This window comes from Symphodus melops, assembly GCF_947650265.1.
Source record: "Symphodus melops genome assembly, chromosome: 5".
Lineage (NCBI taxonomy): Eukaryota > Metazoa > Chordata > Actinopteri > Labriformes > Labridae > Symphodus > Symphodus melops.
The window spans coordinates 4,351,851-4,371,449 of NC_136695.1; the positions used below are offsets into that span (position 1 = coordinate 4,351,851).

General features: G+C 42.1%; 1 protein-coding gene across 1 annotated transcript in view; it reads left to right on the forward strand.

Moving 5' to 3' along the window:
• Window positions 1-3,309: 3,309 nt before the first annotated feature.
• Window positions 3,310-19,599, forward strand: part of snrka (SNF related kinase a) — a 39,153-nt gene continuing 22,863 nt past the window's right edge. The window contains 2 exon segments of the mRNA XM_079344213.1: window positions 3,310-3,603; window positions 4,309-5,022. Coding sequence (XP_079200339.1) covers window positions 4,434-5,022 — 589 coding nt within the window. The 5' untranslated portion in view covers window positions 3,310-3,603; window positions 4,309-4,433.

The window sequence follows — 19,599 nt, forward strand, 5'->3', positions numbered from 1 at the left end:
TTTTTGATGATGTTTTTAATAGTCTATTCACTCTGTCATTCATTCAGTCTTATACTAAACTGTCGTCTTTATTGTATAGTGGGCTATACACTAAAGTTTGAGAGTGAGATATCCACAGTGCTGAAGCAGTCAGAGGTCATTCCCGTTGTTTTAGATTCTGTGTTTTAAACATAAAGATTGAGCTCAAAGTGTCAGTCAGCTGGACACACACTCATCTGTGAGATAAACCAACATCTGCAAAGAGCCTGACATAATCATAGAGAAACAACCCACAAAAAAAACAAACATAAAACACATTCTCTGCATCATAATTCTTACCTCAGATCTCAGTGAAAATGTTGCTTTTGTCTCTGGAGACAGTAGAAAGGTTAGCTCATTTAGGCAGCATCAGTGGGTCTCAGTTCTGTGTACCAGCCTTTCTGCAGAGACGGTCCTGAACGGGAAGAGAGGACATGTAGAGGAAAGGAAGAGCAGAACCCTGACGGATACCGGGACTTTTTCACAAAACAACGGCGTGTTCAGTCATTACATTCTCCGACACTATGCCGGGGCTTTTTGATGTTGTTTACCAGCTAGCCTAGCTCTGAGAAAGGCAGAAACAGAGCAGCTGCCTGGATACCGACTCCACTCTGCTGTGTCGAGTCTCCGCCCACCGCGGAAGGAAATCCCGTGCGCAGATCTCGCGATGACATTCGACCTCTCTCGTTTTAATATTTGCCATTGATAATTATGGCATTTTGAGCATATTAACTTATTCAGATTTTATTCTTTTTTTTTTTTTTAAATAAAATGGATAAATCATATGCATGTACTACTTCACATAAGTTCCTCCCCTCACCATACAAATCCACATATATTACACTAAAGGCACTATCAGTCACGCTCTTTTCTAAAAATAAAAACAACCCTATATTTTTAGAACTAATATGAAGCATTGTCTGCAAAAAGGGAAGAATAGCAACATCAGTGTGACAATAAACAAACAAACCAAAAAAAAACTAACAAGCCACTTAAAATAAGAAGCAATTGAAAGTAATACTATACAATGAAACTTCCAAATTTGTGACCTCGGGTGTAAATGTATTTATCTAGAAGTCCTCTCAAAAAAATTAAGCATGCTATATCTACATTGGATATGTATATTTTTACCAGATGTGTTGTGAGTAAACATACCTCAAAAAGTAGAGTCCATTCTATATATATATATTCATTTGATACATTTTGTTGTGATACATTTTTGATTTATTGCATTGTTTACTTGTGATTACTTAAATACTTAATTGTACTCATTAGTATTAATCTTTTTTTAAATCTTATCTCTAAATTAACTTTTTCTTGTTTTTAAATATCCTTTATTACCATAAATATAACTTTCCATATTGCTACACATCCTTCCAACCAGAGAACTTTAACATTTGCTCCTTTGAGTTTGTCTTTAAGACATTTTCTGAGGTTCTTTCTTGACTCAGTGATGGTAATTAAGATCTAAATCTAGAGTTTCTTTATCAAACTCTCTTTAATCTCTATGCAGAAATTCATTTTTGAAGAAAAGTGTGTAAGTGGAATTTGGTGACATTAAATACAAAGCAACACTGCCACCTTGAGTCTGTAAATAGAAAGGAAGTAAGGAACAGCAGCACGTTGTTTAAAGGGTACACTGCTTAGGTGATTGCCATACGTACTCGCTAACATTTGATGACTAAGCTGCACGATGATCAAACCAAATGACTGCAGAAGATTAATGATCTTAAATCCAAATAGACGTGTCCTCCATTTACAACAGTCTTACAGTATTATAAGGTCTTAACTGCTTTGAGTCAGTCAGTAAGCACCTATAATGTGACTCTTTAGTCATGTATTGAAATGTTTTCTCTTAAGGAACCTCATCACTACTTGTATATCAGCGTTTCAAAAAGTTGACCATGTTGTTGTCCTATATGCATGGCTCATTGGACACTGTAGACACCACTGATGTTATAATAACATCTGTACTTGTCCCTCTTGCACCTGTTCAGACACAACACTGCTGATTCTGTTGAATATTATTTGTAGAATGTACTTTCTATATACTTCTACATGCTGTGGAGACAAGGACTTTTGGTCACCTCTGAGAATAATTTACCTTTTATGAGAAGCTGCACATGTTTTTTCTTAGGTCTTTTATGGAGTGAGGTATTTTTTACTACCTGAGTAAGTAATTACAGCTCTTGTTACCGTGCACAGTAAAGGCCTATTAAAAGCACAATGCCAGAAAATTACAAATGTTTTATAAGTTTATTCTTTAAACACAGTAGGCCTACAAAACATCTGGGACCAACAAGACACTCTTAATCTGATAATTCATCAAGTCATACAAAAATTTGATGAGTGGAAATATGAAGCAATGAATTACTAAGAACATGTTAAACAAATAGTCCAAACAAATATTTGTTCATCACTAGATGTCACTGCACGCCGTTTATTAAAAAGAACGAGCTGAACCTGACGGGCAACGCATTGATCGCACAACATAGGCTGTGCAAATCTTGTAGTATGAAGAAAAAAATATTAAATGATAATCCTGTACGCCAAATGCTATTGGATGTTGACGCTTTGTAATAAAATATGATGCACTAGAGCGATGGATTGCATTTCCTGCGAGGCCTATGCACATCTCAAAACTCGTCATTTTTCCGACAAGACTTCGACATGTTTATCGGCTATGATTTCTGTAACATTTCTCAGTGATGGATGACAATTTTTCTGCAAGCATTCATAATCAAAAGAATAGTTTGACGTCAGAGTTGAATGCAGTTGGTGATGCTCTTGTGCTGCCTTCATGGCACCCTCGTAATCCCCATACTGTGCTCAACAAACGCGTTCAAAGGAAGTTGTTGCAAAAGCACCCAGGTCTGGGTAATTAACTGAAAAGCAAATACAAGCAATATAAACGATAACACAACATTAAAAACAGAAAATATATACTTACAACAAAGAGAGAACAACATTATGTCAGGGTACTCATACATTATTCTCTACGTTGTTAGACGAATTAGAAGGCCAAAAACTTCTTCTTAAAAAAACACAAAAACAAATAGTGATTCTTTTTACTCTCAAAGGCAAGCAATTTGCGTGAAAACAGTTCGCTGAAAAAATAATAATTAACAACAAATGTACAGCTCATTGTTGATTTTTTTTTGCATACATGTTGGTTTCCGCAATCTCTTAAACATAATACGTTTATATATGAATCGGAATCTCTCAAAGTAATTAATTTCTACATGATGTATGTTGTTTAAAGTAACGTAATAGTCAGCGAAGTGTGATTGTCTTGGGAATTTCCATACTTTTTCCCAGTACGTGAATGCATCAGCTGGGAGGCGAGAGCGTCGATCCTGATCAGCGCTGCTGCTGCCGCTGCCGACGACGATGCAATGCCTCGTTTTACAAATGAACTCTGAGCACAGGCGCCTTCTGAGTGCCGCTGTCACCACAACCATCGTTTACTTCAATCACAGCACCAGGCTCCAGTAGAGCTCACCCGAGGGAGCCGAGGTATCGTTTGGGGGGAAAAAAGAGCGGACTCGAAGGCTTTATGTTTACCGAGGAGAAGCTGCTGGAGAGGTGAGCTAAGCGAGCTGTAGTAACTTTAGCTTGCTACATGCTAACTACTGCTAGTTGTTGTAGATTTTTGAACAGCGCCTGTGTCCTTATATCACTAACGAGTTCTTACACGGCTAGCTGACTTGTTAGAGTAGAAGTTTATCGTTCTGGGTGGTCATGGTAACAACGCTGCGACAACGACGGCGCTGCTTGACGTTCGAGCTAACGTTGGTCAATCAATGAACAACGAACTAGCCTGTGGTAGTAAAGCTAACATTAGTTGTTGTCGGTGTTACCGCTGGGCCCTTCATGCAGCTGACTTCCTTGACTAGTCTGTTTAACTTAAGTGTGCTTAAAGGGATAGATGTACAAACATGCTCGAATGGAAAATGCTACGTATGTATGAAAGTTAGAGCGATGCTAGTCTGATTCTAGCAACACGAGGAAGCGCGTTAGCAGCAAGAAGCTAACGGTAGAGCAGCAGCCTTCCTGTCAAAACAAGCACAACGCCTCTGCCAGCCATACATGCATACCTGCAAGTGTTACTCTGCTGCAAAGCCTCACTCTGTCTAACAGAAGGAGGCATGACATGTTTTACTATGAGGTTAATATTCCACTTCTATTAATGTATGTATGTTGTTGTTTAATAGTCAGCTCTGCCCCTTGAACCTGATCATTGTTGAGTGAAACTCTAGTCATTGTGTGTTTGTGCCTTGTATCATTTAGGAAGCTGGAGCCATGGGTTTCTCCCTCAGCCTTCGATGAATTGAGTTAAGCTGGACCCACACAACTCAGCCAAGCGGCCCCTGCCCACAGGGGGGACCCCCCTGTCCCCATCGCCTTCTCCAGCAATGGCAGGCTTCAAGCGGGGCTATGATGGCAAGATTGCTGGCCTCTATGATCTGGACAAGACACTGGGTCGTGGCCACTTTGCCGTCGTCAAACTGGCTCGCCACGTCTTCACCGGAGAGAAAGTGGCAGTAAAGGTGATTGACAAGACTAAGCTGGACACCGTGGCCACCGGCCACCTTTTCCAGGAAGTCCGCTGTATGAAGCTGGTCCAGCACCCCAATATTGTGCGCCTGTATGAAGTTATCGATACTCAGACGAAGCTCTACCTCATCTTGGAGCTTGGCGATGGAGGGGACATGTTTGACTACATCATGAAACACGAGGAGGGCCTGAATGAAGAGTTGGCGAAGAAATATTTTGCCCAGATTGTCCATGCTATTTCCTACTGCCATCGACTGCATGTTGTGCACCGGGACCTTAAGCCTGAGAATGTGGTTTTCTTTGAGAAACAAGGACTTGTCAAGCTCACTGACTTCGGATTCAGTAACAAGTTTCAGCCAGGGAAAAAGCTGACAACCAGTTGTGGATCTCTGGCGTACTCGGCTCCGGAAATACTGCTGGGTGATGAGTATGATGCTCCAGCTGTAGGTATGCAAACAATTCAATTCAAGTTGTCAAATGAGTCACACTGTTAATTAGAAAATGCCAGAGAGTTCCAGTGAAGAAGTAGCATACAGGATGTGGGCTATATTTATGAGAGTGTGCTGCTTTCACACAGACATGCTTCTGCCTGGTTTTATATTTAGTCCATTGATTATCTCATCACTGTTTTTATTCATCGCCACCTTTTAAAGCCCCTCACTGTGTCCTGAAAAAAGACATGTCGTTTGAAGTGACATTACAACCTGGCTACAGCACAGTGGTGTAATCAGGTCGACAAAGTGGCCAGCACCTGTTTCACACATTTTCGTGTCACCCCGCTGTAACACCTCGCCTCTTAGTGTCCTCGTGGGGCCCGAACACATGTTCAACATTGCCCTTTTATTTTTGTGTTTAGAAAGGCTCAAAGCAGAGCAGTCATCAATCACATGCCTGCACCCTGTGAAGCGCAGTGTGCAGGGTCAGACTCGCTCTTAATAACACACAGTTTACTCCAGTTGTATCTTGCGTAAAGTGTCTGACTCGGATCATTTTGTCGGCTGCCATAGGCCATGTGCTACAAGGTCAGCACTACTAGTGCTGATGTCTGTGGGTGTCCCATTGCACTAAATTAACTGGCTCATTGATTTTCTATGAGGGCTGACAGGGTGCAGTCAGAAAGCTTGTGTGTCCTTCGATGACTGATATCTTCCATATCAGGTAGCGTTAATGATGGCAGAATCATAAGTCCAGCTGCATGATCACAAGGGCCCAATTAAGCCGACGTTCCTGCTGAAGGAAATACGTTCACAGAGAGTCTGCTGGGTTTTTTTCTGCTTCCCTTTTTTTTTTTTACCGTGCTTCTCACTAACTTAAGAGGTGAAGCTGATGCATTGAGGAAACTGCGGTCACTTTCTCAGAGTCGTTTTATGCACACACATAATCACTCACCCCGAGAACTTCAATATGGTCTGTTTACTCTGTACAGTGAGGGAGGTAGACCATTAACCAGCAGCGTTATAAACGTACATTAGGAAACAAATAATGTCTGCGACCCCTCGTCGTGAAACATGAATCAATACTCAGAACTTTTAAAGAAATGATTGGGTTGAGCTTTATGCTGATTTAATAGTCATAGTTTTTGTTGTTGGGGCGAACATTCAACGTGAGCTTGTGAAATGTATTTGCTGAACTGAAAATCTTCCTGCTTTTGGCACCTTTTCATTTGCATCCCTCTGCTGCCCTGTTTCAGCAGCATACATTAGTTTCCCTCCCTGAACTCTTTAGTCTACAGCACTTAGAAGGTTTCACACATTGATCTTCTGTCTGCTTCTGTGTCCTCTGCAGGTGTTGTGTTAGCTGTATACTCTCTGTCTCTGGAACTGTGATAACACTCTGCACTGTTCTGTAAAGTGTTGCAGATGTGCATTGTTTGTTTTGGTACGCATGACGCTCTGGTCAGTGCATCTCGCCTCGTTTGTTCCTCACTATGATAACGAGTGTAATGAGGTGAAAGTGCTGATTGTTTGCACGTCCACATCCTCGGCCTCAGAAAGACTCGCTCCTGTTCTTGAATCGTCCTCTAGACTTGTCTGAAGTCAAAACAGGTGTTTGCATCTTCAGCCATTAGTGTGGTTAGTTTTTTTTGTACAACACATTGCACATAACCTTTCTTGACATTGTGTATCAATGGCAGTGGATGCAAGATAAAATGTAATGGAACTAACGCCTTGTGTTAATAAGGAGGGTGATATTTAATCATGATGTACCAACTGATAGTGAAGAGAGGTCAAAGCATGGATTTAGAGGTTCAGCATATGTGTTCTTTTCCTACTTGAGATGATATGATGATAGAAAGCCCTTGAGTTATGAAATCTTTTCCTTTGTACAAGTAGCCATGCAGATTTGTTTGCCGGGCTCTGGTGTCTGCAACACGAGTGCATCAGAGCTGCGTCTCCAGAGAGCATTCACAGAGGCTCTTCATTGTAGCTGTGGTTACTGCTGCCTGCTGCCAGTGGATGAGTGGAACAGTTAATCCATGCTGCTGTTTGGACTAGGTACTACTAAATTAGATACAGTAAATGAGTTAGCAAGGTATGTGGAGCCGAATGCCAAAGTTTTCAAAGTCAGACAGGATGGCTGTCTTTCAAGAGGTTCTACTGATAGGACTGGCTTTTCTTTTTGTTTGCCCTTACAGTAATCTCTGTGAAACATGGATTAATGACTAAAAAAAACATCACGATAACTAATAATCATTTCTAACTCATTTCTGTGCACCAGACCAAAGAAAGATGGTTGAAAAAGTCACTGAGTGTTTAGATCTCAGGGTCTTCTAAATGTGTGTGTGTGTGTGCGTGCGTGCGTGTGTGTGTGTGTGTGCTGAAAACACCATGTACTTTTATGGCTATCATAATAAAACATCAGCTTAAAAAGCACCAGGGACTTTTATTGTGAAAGATTTTTCTGAAATGGAATATATTAATATCAGTGTTATCTGAGCCCCGAGTCTTTTTTATCGCCTCTTTCACCAGGAGTCAGAACCACAGGTCTCGTCCTCTTATCATCTTGGACTTAAAGGGGACATGTTATGAAAAATCCACTTGAACAGTGTTTTTGAACATTTATGTGGGTAACCTGAGTGTCTACCAATCTACAAAATATGAAATAAATCCATCCAGTCTTTTGTTTGTAGTCTGCATAAGTACAATACAGAGAAAAAAAGCTCTGTTTTAAATGTTCTCAGTTTGTGACATCACAAGTTGGATTCTGGTTTAACAAAAAAAAATCCCCTCCTCTGCCCTGATGCCTCCTCCCATGGACTCCAGCCCCAGCCTAGAGTAAATGTTTTGCGCAGGTCAGCCATATTTATCGCTACAGAGGAGTGATGTTTGTTTGGAAAACTCAGGGGGCGGGGTCATTGTATTTAAAGAGACACACACACCAAAACGGAGTGTTCTGAGAGAGCTGGTTTCTACAGGCTCACAAACCTCCTCTGCTGCTTGGTTCATGTTATATTTGGACCAAAGCACAGCACAGGTGTTTGATTTAGAGCACAGGGGGACTGATTGAAAAGGGGGATAATAAATCCTCTTTAAAACAAGGGACACATCATTTTAAACACCTTTTAAGCAGGTAGACCCATCGTAATAGAAATACAAACCCGTTCCAGCACATAGCCTGTGTCAGAGCTGCAGGTAAGCATGTAAACTGCATGTTGCTGTTCTTTGCTGACATTTGGAAAGGGGGGAATTCAAGTTGAACTGGTTGCTGTTGACTTTCATTGTAAACACAGACACCGGGAGGAGGCGGAGCTTCTTTAATCAGCGACTGTAGTGTAGCATTCAGAGGGCCGGGGGGGGGGGTCGTATGAGCTGTCGTCTGTCACAGTTCACTATGTAACACTACTTTAGATGATCTGCCATTGTGGCTCACACGTGGGACACTCTGTTTCCTCTACAAAAGATATTTAAACCGATGACGACGGCACGGCATGAATCCACGTCGGTGCTGATTTTTATTACACCTTCTTTTTATGAATACAACACATTTCATCTGCACTGTAAACTTCTGCTCTTCTTGTTGAACTTGGGCTTTGCTCTGTGCCTGAAGCATTTTTTAAAAACTTTTTTACGACAGACTAGAGAGGTGTGCGTGCACACACACACACACACACACACACACACACACACACACACACACACACACACACAGCCCTTTTCTCGTCACAGCGCCACAGAATGATGGTCGTGGACGTTGTAAATGGACGAACAGGTTCATCAGGAAGACTGACATCCAGCAGCTCGATGAAATAACAACATGCAGATCTGTTCACTATCTTAAAAAACACATCTTAGGAAACTGCCTTCCCACGGTTACATGCAATTCAGTGTTTCCTGTAAGCATGCTTGCGTGTGTTTTGTAGCGTTATCGTTCCAGATGGTCGGGTACAGCGTTGCGTTTTAGCACGTGTTCATTTGTCAGTGGTTTTGAACGATGCTTTAAGACTCGTCTCGGGGTTAAACGCGGAGATTGACGATGACTTTATTGAGCGCAGCGAGCCCAGAGCTCACCGAGGCCGAACTAGTCAAACATGATGACCACCAGGACTGTTTCTCATCTTATCTGCTGTGTGCACATGTGTGGGCGATATGTCATCAAGATCCACTTCATGGTATTCATTCAGCTTTTTCTGATTACAGTATTACATCACGGTAAAAGGAATTAAGATATACATTAGACATATTCCCTCCCTTCCTCCCCCTCACAGAAGCCTGTCTGATGTGATATCTAACTCATGTCTGTGCAGGAGGCCAGAGGAAGAGGATTTTTAAAGTCACCATGTTTTCAGATCTGGATACTTTCTGACTGAACGTGTGTAGTTTGAAGTTTAGTTTCTCTCCTGCAGAGGTTTGTTAAGCCGCTGCCGTAAACAATTCCTGATAGGATCATAATAAAGAGTCTGAACCGCGTGGAAAGGATGGACTTTTATTTAGAGTGAAAGTTTAACACTTTCGATAGTCTTTTGAAACCATTTTTCTAAGGAGTCTCTTGAGGACACTGCGTTGATAAGCCTGACGTCTAACCACGAAACATGTCGTGACTGACCTTCACAGCTCGTACACACCCAGCACTCGAGGAGGTTCAACGTTGTTCTTTCCATTTGAAGCTTGAACGTTTTGGAGCTAATAATCAGAGGAATGATATCACCAAGGGTTATATAGAACTTCCCTTTAGTTTAGAGGTTAGGACATCACCTTTCCTTTACATGTGGGTGCTGGAGGGAGAACCATCCATCGCTGTAGTTCTAGGACAGAGGAGACGAGCAGCTAGATGAGTTGATAGGCTGCAGTAAACGAGTGTGAGCTCTCGGTGAACTTTAAATCCTGACTTTTATAGACGTCAGACATGTAACATAGACTCAGTGTGAGCTGTGGTCTGCTGCAAATCACTATTGAATGATACTTCACCTTAGCCACCTCCGGGGCTGGGAGCCATCAGTGCTGCCTTGTGTGAGGTGAAACCAGACAGAACACACTGATGCTGGTGTACAACACTCCCCTGGTGCACGATTGGGATCACTGCATATTATCAAGGTGCACTTGAAAGATGTTTGGCCGCACACTGTCTCACTCTGACAGTGAACAGTGAACACAGACGTCGTCCATCTGTTGGATGTCTTTGAACCCATGACTTCAGGCCGTCCTGCGCTCTTTCATGAAGGTGCTGGATCGTCACTTTGCACCTCGTTGTCTCTTATCACTTATCGTCTTCTTTCCACCTTGCTGAGCCTGTCTTTAGTGGACGTTGCGTCAACAAAGCCAACAAATACCTGTCATACCAAAGATGTGTGTCAGTGAAGTTATCTCCAGAATCAAGAATCAAACAGAAGTGAATTTTTCAAAAGGAGGGTTGTTAGTATGAACACAACTTCACAGTGATCTTGAGTGATTACGTTGTTTTCTTGAGAACAAAAAACGTTTCCTTTGAACTGGCTTCCTCTTTGCTTCGACTCGTCTCTCTTCCTCCCTGTTAGTGCATCTTTAAACCTTTTTAAAGATTGCACATCTAGAAGAACGCTGGAAGGAAACTCCACCTTTATTACACCCTCGTACTACTTCCACATTATGCCAGCACCGGCCTCATACTGCTGTCCCAGTGTGCGGCTTTTCACTACATTCTGACATTGCAGAAGTGCGAAAGGCCCGACGTGTTGACACACAGCGAGGGCTTCACACACACACACACACACACACACACAGGCAGACATGCTCACACACGGGGCTGCTTTGTCTCTGATAGGTCTGCGATGGCAGAACAACTTTGCCTGTCTTCCACCTCTGTGCGTGGGCAGAAGAGAAGCTGTTAGAACTGGTTCTGAAAATTGGTAACAAGAAAGAGGAGGAACTCCAACGTAACCTTTTGATTTATCTTTTCCAAGTTTAATGACTTTGATAACTTTTTCAAAAGCTCTCTGTATGTATTTTGTTTTTACATGAAACAAGAACACATTTACATTATGAGACGTATCATTTTATCATCACACAGTAACCTCCATTTAGAATAAATGTTCTAATATGACTTGGGCAGCATCACTTTCTACGTTCATGCCATCCTCCTGCCTCCATGCCTATCCTGTATTGTGGATGGTTTTTAAATGAATAAGCACCTTATTACCATGATACCGCCCAAGCTTAGCTCTAATTCCTTTGTTTTGAAGTGAATTGTTTTGATTGGACAGTCAGGTTTACTTACTTTCATTCTACTACAAGGCTCCTTCAAAACACATGGCACTGAATAAGATAAGATGATGTTCTGGACCTTCACTTGAGGACTTTTCTAGAACCTGACCTTGTTGAATTGTCCCTGCTCTACACTGTGTATCTGTTTCCCTCCACTTCCCTAACAGCAGTGAGCTGGCAGGTGTGAGGTCTGATCTGGATCTGACACATCTGCTATTAATACTCACGCTGAGCCACTCTGACTGACTTTTCCCAAAAAAAAAAAAAAAAGTCCACATCTTAGCTGAAACAGCCAACAGTGTGCTGAGTCTGACCAGCACATAGTGACTCAGTCAGAGTGGATGTCTTCTCATTTCTTGTCTGTGTCAGAGACCGCTGCATCATGAAGCGGAAACTGCTGCTGACAACTGGTGGCTTTTAAAGAGCCCTCCATCGAAAGTGTTGCTCCTACTTTTAAACCTCATTTCTCCACCTTTTCAATCAGTCCCCCCTGTGCTTTAAATGAAACATCTGTGTTTCTGTGCTTTGGTCCAAATATAACATGAATCAAGCAGCAGAGGAGGTTTGTGAGCCTGTAGAAAGCAGCTCTCTGAACGCTCCGTTTTGGTGTGTGTGTCTCTTTAAATACAATGAGCCCCTCTGAGGTTCCCCTGTAGACGTCACTCCTCTGTAGCAAGAATAAAAATGGCGGACCTTTGCAAAAGTTTTTTTTTTTTTTTTTACCAGAATCCAACTTGTGATGTCACAAACTGAGAACATTTAAAATGGAGCATCTTTCTCTGTGTGGTAAGACTCAAGCAGACCACAAACAAAATGGATTTATTTTTACATTTTGTGCATTGATAGACACTCAGGTTAGCCACATAAATGTTCAAAAACACTGTTCAAGTGGATCGTTCATAACATGTGAGCCATTTAGTGCTTTTAAAAGCCAGAAGTCCTGTCATGGTAGGACTCCATTGTAAAGGAAAAGCAAGCATTCAGGGAAACATGGCTGATGAAGTGTAATTACTTCATTCAGTGATCCCAATGAGAGGCCCATCACTGTGTGTCATCACAGGCTGCTGCCTCCATGCTAACTGACCCATGAGCACACTAACACGTTTTCTAATGGCTAAAGGTAGTTGCTAAGCACACACCTTTTTCTGGCTGCTTCTTCAGCACGTGCTGCGTGAGTGAGACGACACACAAAATACCAAACTGAGTTTGTAATGTCTTCAGAGTTTTGGGCCTCACACAGTGATCTATAACAGAGTTTGTTTGGATGAGTTTACAGCTACAGCAGGCTGCAGGACAACTACTGCTGTCAAACACAACCAGCATCTGATGATCAGAGAAGACATGGTGAGAGGGAACAGAGAGTACACGATGTAATGTCAACACTTTATGACCCGCTTCGGTGTGAAAGTTTGAAAATAGAGAAACTTGCACCACCAGGCTGGTTATTAGTGTTAAAGCAAAGACAATCTGTGAACAGTAGAGTTATTTAGCTCCAGTTTCTCCAACACAGTCCCTTTTAGTGGTAGTGTGGTTTCTGTCATTCCAAGCTGCTTCCTTGCTTAATCAGAGCAAAACGCCTGAATGCAGAGTAGAGGCGGAAACGATGCCAAGTGATGAATCCCACAGTTGCTAATTAAAGCATCACTGTGCTGCTTTAATGCAGAGAGAGAGAGAGAGAGAGAGAGAAGGGTGTTCAGGAGGTGCATGTCTGTGTGTTTTAGGGGGGGGATTTTGGAACTGGAGGATGAGACGATTGGAACATGGTGGTCTCGTTTTAGAACGATGAGTGCGGGGGAAAAGGGAGCAGTGGTTGAGGTTGAGCTTTGTTCCTCTGCAGAGGAGATTTTCACACCGAGTCTGGAGAACATAGACGGATCTGCACGGAGTGTGAAAGCTGGCGTGTAGGATGCTGGTGCAGGAGGCCAAGACAGTAGTGAACACAAGTGAATAGAGGTGTACAGGACATGGGTGGTGGGGAGGATCCCATCCTTACAAAATGATTTGGGAATATAGCACCTGGGAAGTGCCCAGTTATATGTGAAACACAGAGTTGACTGCACACCTGCCCAAACGAGCTCTGACGTATCTCACTGTGTTTCTGTGTTTTTGAACAGTCTGTCCTCTACTCAGCACATGTGGGGGCATTGTAAACATGATTGTCCGAGCCACACTGTGTGTATACTTGATTTTAGGTTTAAAAGAAAAAGTAACTTCACAGTAGAGTTGTGTAGAGGAAGTGAATCGGACAGGTGAAGGGGTGTATTCCTGTTTCCTCACACTGCGTTGTTTGGATGGAGATGAGAAGAAAGAAGGATGATGCTTTTTCTAAAGTCTCAAACTTACAAACTGACTTCATGTCATTACTGTTATGATACTGAAGTCAGACTTCTTTATCATGTAGATCTCCTGGGAACACTTGACATTGAAATGTGAGTCAGCCTGAGTTAAGCATGTTTCGGCCTCTCTTATTTGATGCAGGTATCGTTGCTGTAGCAACACATGCAGGTGAGCCTGCTGCCCGTGAGTACTCGTGCAGTCCCTTGGGGTCTCTGCCTCCGCTCTCCTCACCTCTTCATCTCAGGAACAGACTCAGACAAACGTCTACAAATGAACAGTCACAGTGACAAACACAACCAAACAACAGATGAATGCAAAGTGTGCAGCAGTAGAAGTTGTTACAGTAACAGTGCAGCCTGAGGCTACCGGCTGAAGATGGAAGGTATAGACAACCAGGAAGTGAGTTAGCATTTTAGCGCCATAGGTTCCTTACTCTAAAAGTCAATGAGGATTTTGAATGGGTTTGTGGGTTAGACGCCTAAAATAAGATCAGTGGTTAACACAAGCTGAAGATATGATGACGTTTTGTTAGAAGAGATAACTACGTTAGCTAAGAGCCACACTGGTGAATTCTAAAGTTTTTACGTGTACTTTAAACGGCGGTTGCTAACGAGTAGCTAATTGAAACTACAGTGGTTGTTATGGAGACATTAAAAGTCATCACGCTGGGAACTCTCTCACTAATCCTCCTTACAGCCTCTAGTCATGTTTTTCAGAGTGCTTGTAAATATTAGGTTAATAAATAACTTATTAAGCTAACGTTTAGCTAGCTTATCAAAACCGCTGATTAGCTCAATGAAGCATAACGGTCGTGGCGTCATAATAAACCGACCGCGGTGTAGTTAGCTTGTAGCATAATGTTAGCTTTTTACTTCTCTCGGCTGCATTGACTCTTCAAACTTCATATAAATGTTTATCTGTAAAGATTATCCCGCTGAACTAAACAGCTACACATCAGAAACCTGTGTTTGACACACAGATTATTGTCTGCAATGATCCAAAATTGATTATAAAGTTATTTTTTTCTGACTTCAGGGACTGCAGATGTAAATGAGCTTAGAGTTAACTCTGGTTCAGTTAATAGGATGTACATTGTTCATGTCAAAGTAATCAAATAAATCGATCTTGAGTTGACATGCTTCATTAAATCAAGCCACTGCTGCACAAACATACATCTGTCTAATTACATGAATCTGGTTGATTTGCCAGAAAATAAACACATCAGCATTGTGAAAAGCTGAGTCATCTCCAGCTGCTGTTGCAGGACAGCCAGACTCCTTCAAACTCTGAACCAATGAGTCCAGTGTTGAAAGCAGAGTTGGATTTGGCAGGATAAATCCGAGTACACATCTTCATAATGTTTGAATGTGAGGTCATAAAGAGAAACTTCAGGGGTGCTGGGTGCTCCACATACACAGGCTGTCGTCGCCCATTCTCTCTCCCTGATTATCCTTTTGTCCTATCTGGAAAAGAAAAGCCCCAAAATAACTTTGAAATAATAAAAACAAGATAAAAACTTCAGCTTTTTGGCAAGAAGTTATTTGTTTCTTGCTTGCAGATGCACCAGTTCTGTTTTTATTTGTCGTTCAACCAAATGTTAGAAAAATATCTTCAATGTTGGTGATGAGTCTCAGATCATTGGGGATGTTAACATCAATATTAATATCAATTCACTGTGTCCATCCCTTATCATAGCACCAATATTAATGTATACACTTTTAACTGCTAAACCAAGACTTTATGATCAAGAACATTACTATTCTTTTGAATCGACGTGCTGTTTGAATAAGACTTGTCACATGCTCTTATTGTTGTGAATCTGCCGGTCAGTGTGCATCACATACCAGCTCACTGATTCTTATTAAAGGCGTCCCTCCGTCCAGTGTGAGGCTCACGGTGAACTGCTGGAAGAAGGACGAACATGAGTAATGACAGGTTTGCTTAATTAGCTGCAGGGAGAACAAATGATGGACGATCCCTCTGCCTGGAATCAGAGTTGCCCTAGTTTACTGTTAGTTACTAGTGCAGAGGGAGGCTTCTAGAAACACTCATTCAGAGATAGACGTGACTACACAGGCATTTATTCACCACAGTCTTCTTCTTCATTCATTTAAAAGTCTCTTTTTAAGCATAAAAATACATTGACTTTATTTGTCTAAACACAAAGACAGCTTGATTTAGTTACTGCTGTTTCAACACTCGTCTAACTTTAAACTAATCTATGATTCAGATGTTTTTAAACACCTTTAAATGGCTTCAAGTCCACTAACAGGACTACTGTTTGAATGAAGCTTCAGACAAACCAGCAGAGGAAGGCCAGGTGCTCTCCACACTGAGTACAGGTCGGCTTCTGTCCAACAGTCAGCCAAAGGAACAACTCTTCTTCATGTGCCTCCCGCTGTGCGCTGTAGAGCTGGATTTCTGCAAGGATCTCACAATATCATCATCAAGCAGCAACCTCCCCTTCTGGAAAATGAAGCCAATGTGAAAGTCGTGTGCTTCTTTGATGCCAGCGGAAGTCACATCCAGCACATTAGAAATGCCAACTTAAAAAGCAGAAAGGAACATGTTTACATCCTGAAGTGAAAAATGATATTTCTGATCGGTCCTCATGGCCACACGCTGCACCATGGGGTGGGCGATTTATTTATTTATTTTGATAATGTATCAGTAAAGATTTTATTTACGACACGTTATACATAGTTAGGTGTGTAGCTGACATGATTGACAGGTGGGCGGGATGTGAAGGTTCCCTTAAGAAGCTTAATCCAGACTCAGCTCCAGCTCTCAGCCTGCTGTTAAACAAAATTTCCAACATGGCGGCTGCTGCCGATGAGCCTCCAGAGCAGCCTGCAGGAACAGATGGGCGACACCACTCAGGCCTTGTCCATTAATATATACAGTCTATGGTCATCGTAGTTATTGCAATACTCTTCAGTTCTCTGCATAATTGACTGACATTTCTGAAGTGGGGCAGAGAATACAAGTTGTGTCGTTGAATCAGAATAGTTGAATTTAAAAGGTCCACTCCGGTTTCTTTACATTTGCAGCACAGTGTGAACGCTCTCTGTTGTGTGGTGGCAGTGGGAGAGCTGCACACTGCGTGCAGATGAACAGCAGCTTCATGAAAACAATATTGAGTTTCTGGATGCTGACTCTCTGCTGACAAAGTCTTATCAGCTGGAAGTGGATATCAATCCGTCCAGTTAAAGAAAGTGTATTTTTTCTCTCACTCTCCCACTCGTGTTCTGTCTGTCTGTCTCTTCCATAATCCTTTTGAAGTATTTTTAGAGTAGTATTGTATTTTTTTTCTTCAATAAAGCAAGTGTAGGCAAAGTTTCTATTTAAAATAAACACAATTGGCATATTCCCGCTCCAGGATAGTGATCCCATGGTTCAGATACAGTGGACGTGTGACTCAGTGCTGTAAAGCCACAGACACAGGCGAGCTCTGTGGAAACGGGAGAAATACTAATGTCCCAGTTGAAAGTTATTGTACTGTTAGATCGACCTCTCAAACGACTGTTTGAAGGTGGAAAAGTTACATTTTGCTGCGTTTTATTACCTCTTTGATCTAAGACGTCAAACAGCAGCGGCGCTGTTGGCCAACAGGTTGACAAGCAGGAGGCCTGGGTTCAAATCCCCCCCCACTCTGTCAAGTCCATGATTTCCATCTCATGTCCTATTTTTACAGAACAAAGCAAAGTGTGGAGGCTGCAGCTGCATGAGGTCTGTGTGTGACAGAAAGAGAACTTCAGTACATGTAGCTGTCAGCCACAGTGCTCGGTGTGCCTGCTAATGACACGACCATTAATGCTCAAGTGATGAGTGCGAGGGTGGGACGGCTTCAGCAGCTCCTCTGGTTGACCATTTCACTGCAGTCATCAGTGTGTGTATGCTCGGGTTGATTAAATCTGTACATTTAATATGAACATTGACAAGTGAGGCTTGGTAATGGACTCATTCAACAGATGGATCTGTTTGTCTGACTTCAGATGTGTGCAACAAATACACTCTGCACCCTCTTAAGGCCCTGTGTCAGCCATACAGGGTTTTTTTTCCAGTTGTTTTTAACGGGTAGAAGGCGTTTGCAGCAGCAAGCGCCCAGCGTCTTTTCAACAGGCGCTCTGCCGTTTGTTTTTGGGGTTTTTTCGCAGCTCAAGTTAAAAATCGTTCAACTTTTCAAAAAGGCTCAGCTGACGTCACCAGCGCTTTTTTCAACGAACCGATCACGAGTTTGAAAGGCCAGTAGTTGTAATGTTGGCAAACAAAAACAGTGGAAGAGAAGTTGGTTTTGGCTTTTTCATTTTCATATTTATTTAATATTAGTAAGCCTGAAATATGAGTGGAACCGGGCTTCATCCAGTAGCTCCTCCTATTCCCTGTAAGCGCTCGGTGGACTCGAGGCCTGAGTCCCTTTAACTAATATTAATATTTGTATCTGGAACCAGCTCTGGCAGCCAGATGACAGACCTGTAGCTGTCGGTTTCTTAGTGTAGTATTGTGTTTAGCAGAGGAAAATACAGTTTGACCCCAAAGACACCATCACAGCTGAGCAGAGGATGGGCTTCTCTCCAGTTAGAAAAGGACACTTCACCCATTTGCATTAAGCTTTGTATCGTTTGAAAGCTGAAATTAAGGGTTGTTGTTGTTGTTGTTGTTGTTAGTACTGTAAGTAAGACTGTTGTTGTTGTTGTTAGTACTGTAAGTAAGACTGTTGTTGTTGTTGTTGTTGTTGTTGTTGTTAGTACTGTAAGTAAAGTTGTTGTTGTTGTTAGTACTGTTAGTAAAGTTGTTGTTGTTGTTAGTACTGTAAGTAAAGTTGTTGTTGTTGTTGTTAGTACTGTAAGTAAAGTTGTTGTTGTTGTTGTTGTTGGTACTGTAAGTAAGACTGTTGTTGTTGTTAGTACTGTAAGTAAGGCTGTTGTTGTTGTTGTTGTTGGTACTGTAACAACAGGGATCAAACACTGATGAAACCTAGCATTGTGTTGTGTTGGCTTCACCTACATCTGCAAGGTCTTCAAAGTGCGAGTTGAGAAAGTTTAACCATCACTCTTGATCGGTGACACGGGTCGGTGCAGACGGTCCAATATCCGATGCGTCAGTATCAGATCGGATCTGTCCGATCTCTAGTGTCTGTATCAAAAGTCCGACATTGGTGGGACACTACATCTATTGAAATGTCAGTTCATCCTTAAGAGTCCCAGATATTATTTCTCACTTGGAGGGTTAGCTCCGAGGTCATTAAAAGTTCCTCTGTTTGTTTTCAGTTGAGTTTGGCTGATGCTCATGACTCTGTTTTAATCCTGTGTTGATTTGCACATCTGATTGGTCGACTGAACAGTTGAGGACGCTGCGTTTCCTCTTTGTCCGATCTTTCTTTTTTTTTGTCCAAAGTTGTTCAACTCTTTGTTGAGGGAGTGTTTTTTTTTTCTGGTTGAAGGAATGTCTACACACAATAAAAAAGCATAAAAAAGTAATAATAATCACTTCCTCTTCATTTGTATGAAGCCATCTAAAAGTCCTCAGCTTGGTGACCATGTGCGTCAGGAGTCTATCCTCCAGCTGCTCTCACAGTATTCAAGAGATAACCAGGCCATGAGAAGCAGTGCGGCTGAACATCAAGTCCATCATGTATGAGCTGCTAGCTTTCCTTGCTGCAGCGGGACGAGCCTGACCTGTGTTTGTCAGCACGTCGGCGAGCAGAGAGTGGTACGCTGATGTCATGCTGAGTAACCTCTCTAAACCCGTGTTGGAAGAGATTTGTTCCAAACGTTCAAAACGTGATGGGTACGCTAAGCATCTCAACGGATATTAGCTCTCGATTTATTTTACTGATGGTCATTCCACCTGTTCAGACATGAAGGGTTTTAAATGTGGTCAGCCACATGTGTATGTTTTGAAGCTTTTTTTATTTTAGACCATCATCGGCTTGTGTTTTCCTCCTAACACTCCATTAGCTAAGCTTTAGCTGCGGCCCAGTGTTACTAATGCCTTTCACGTTTTCCTC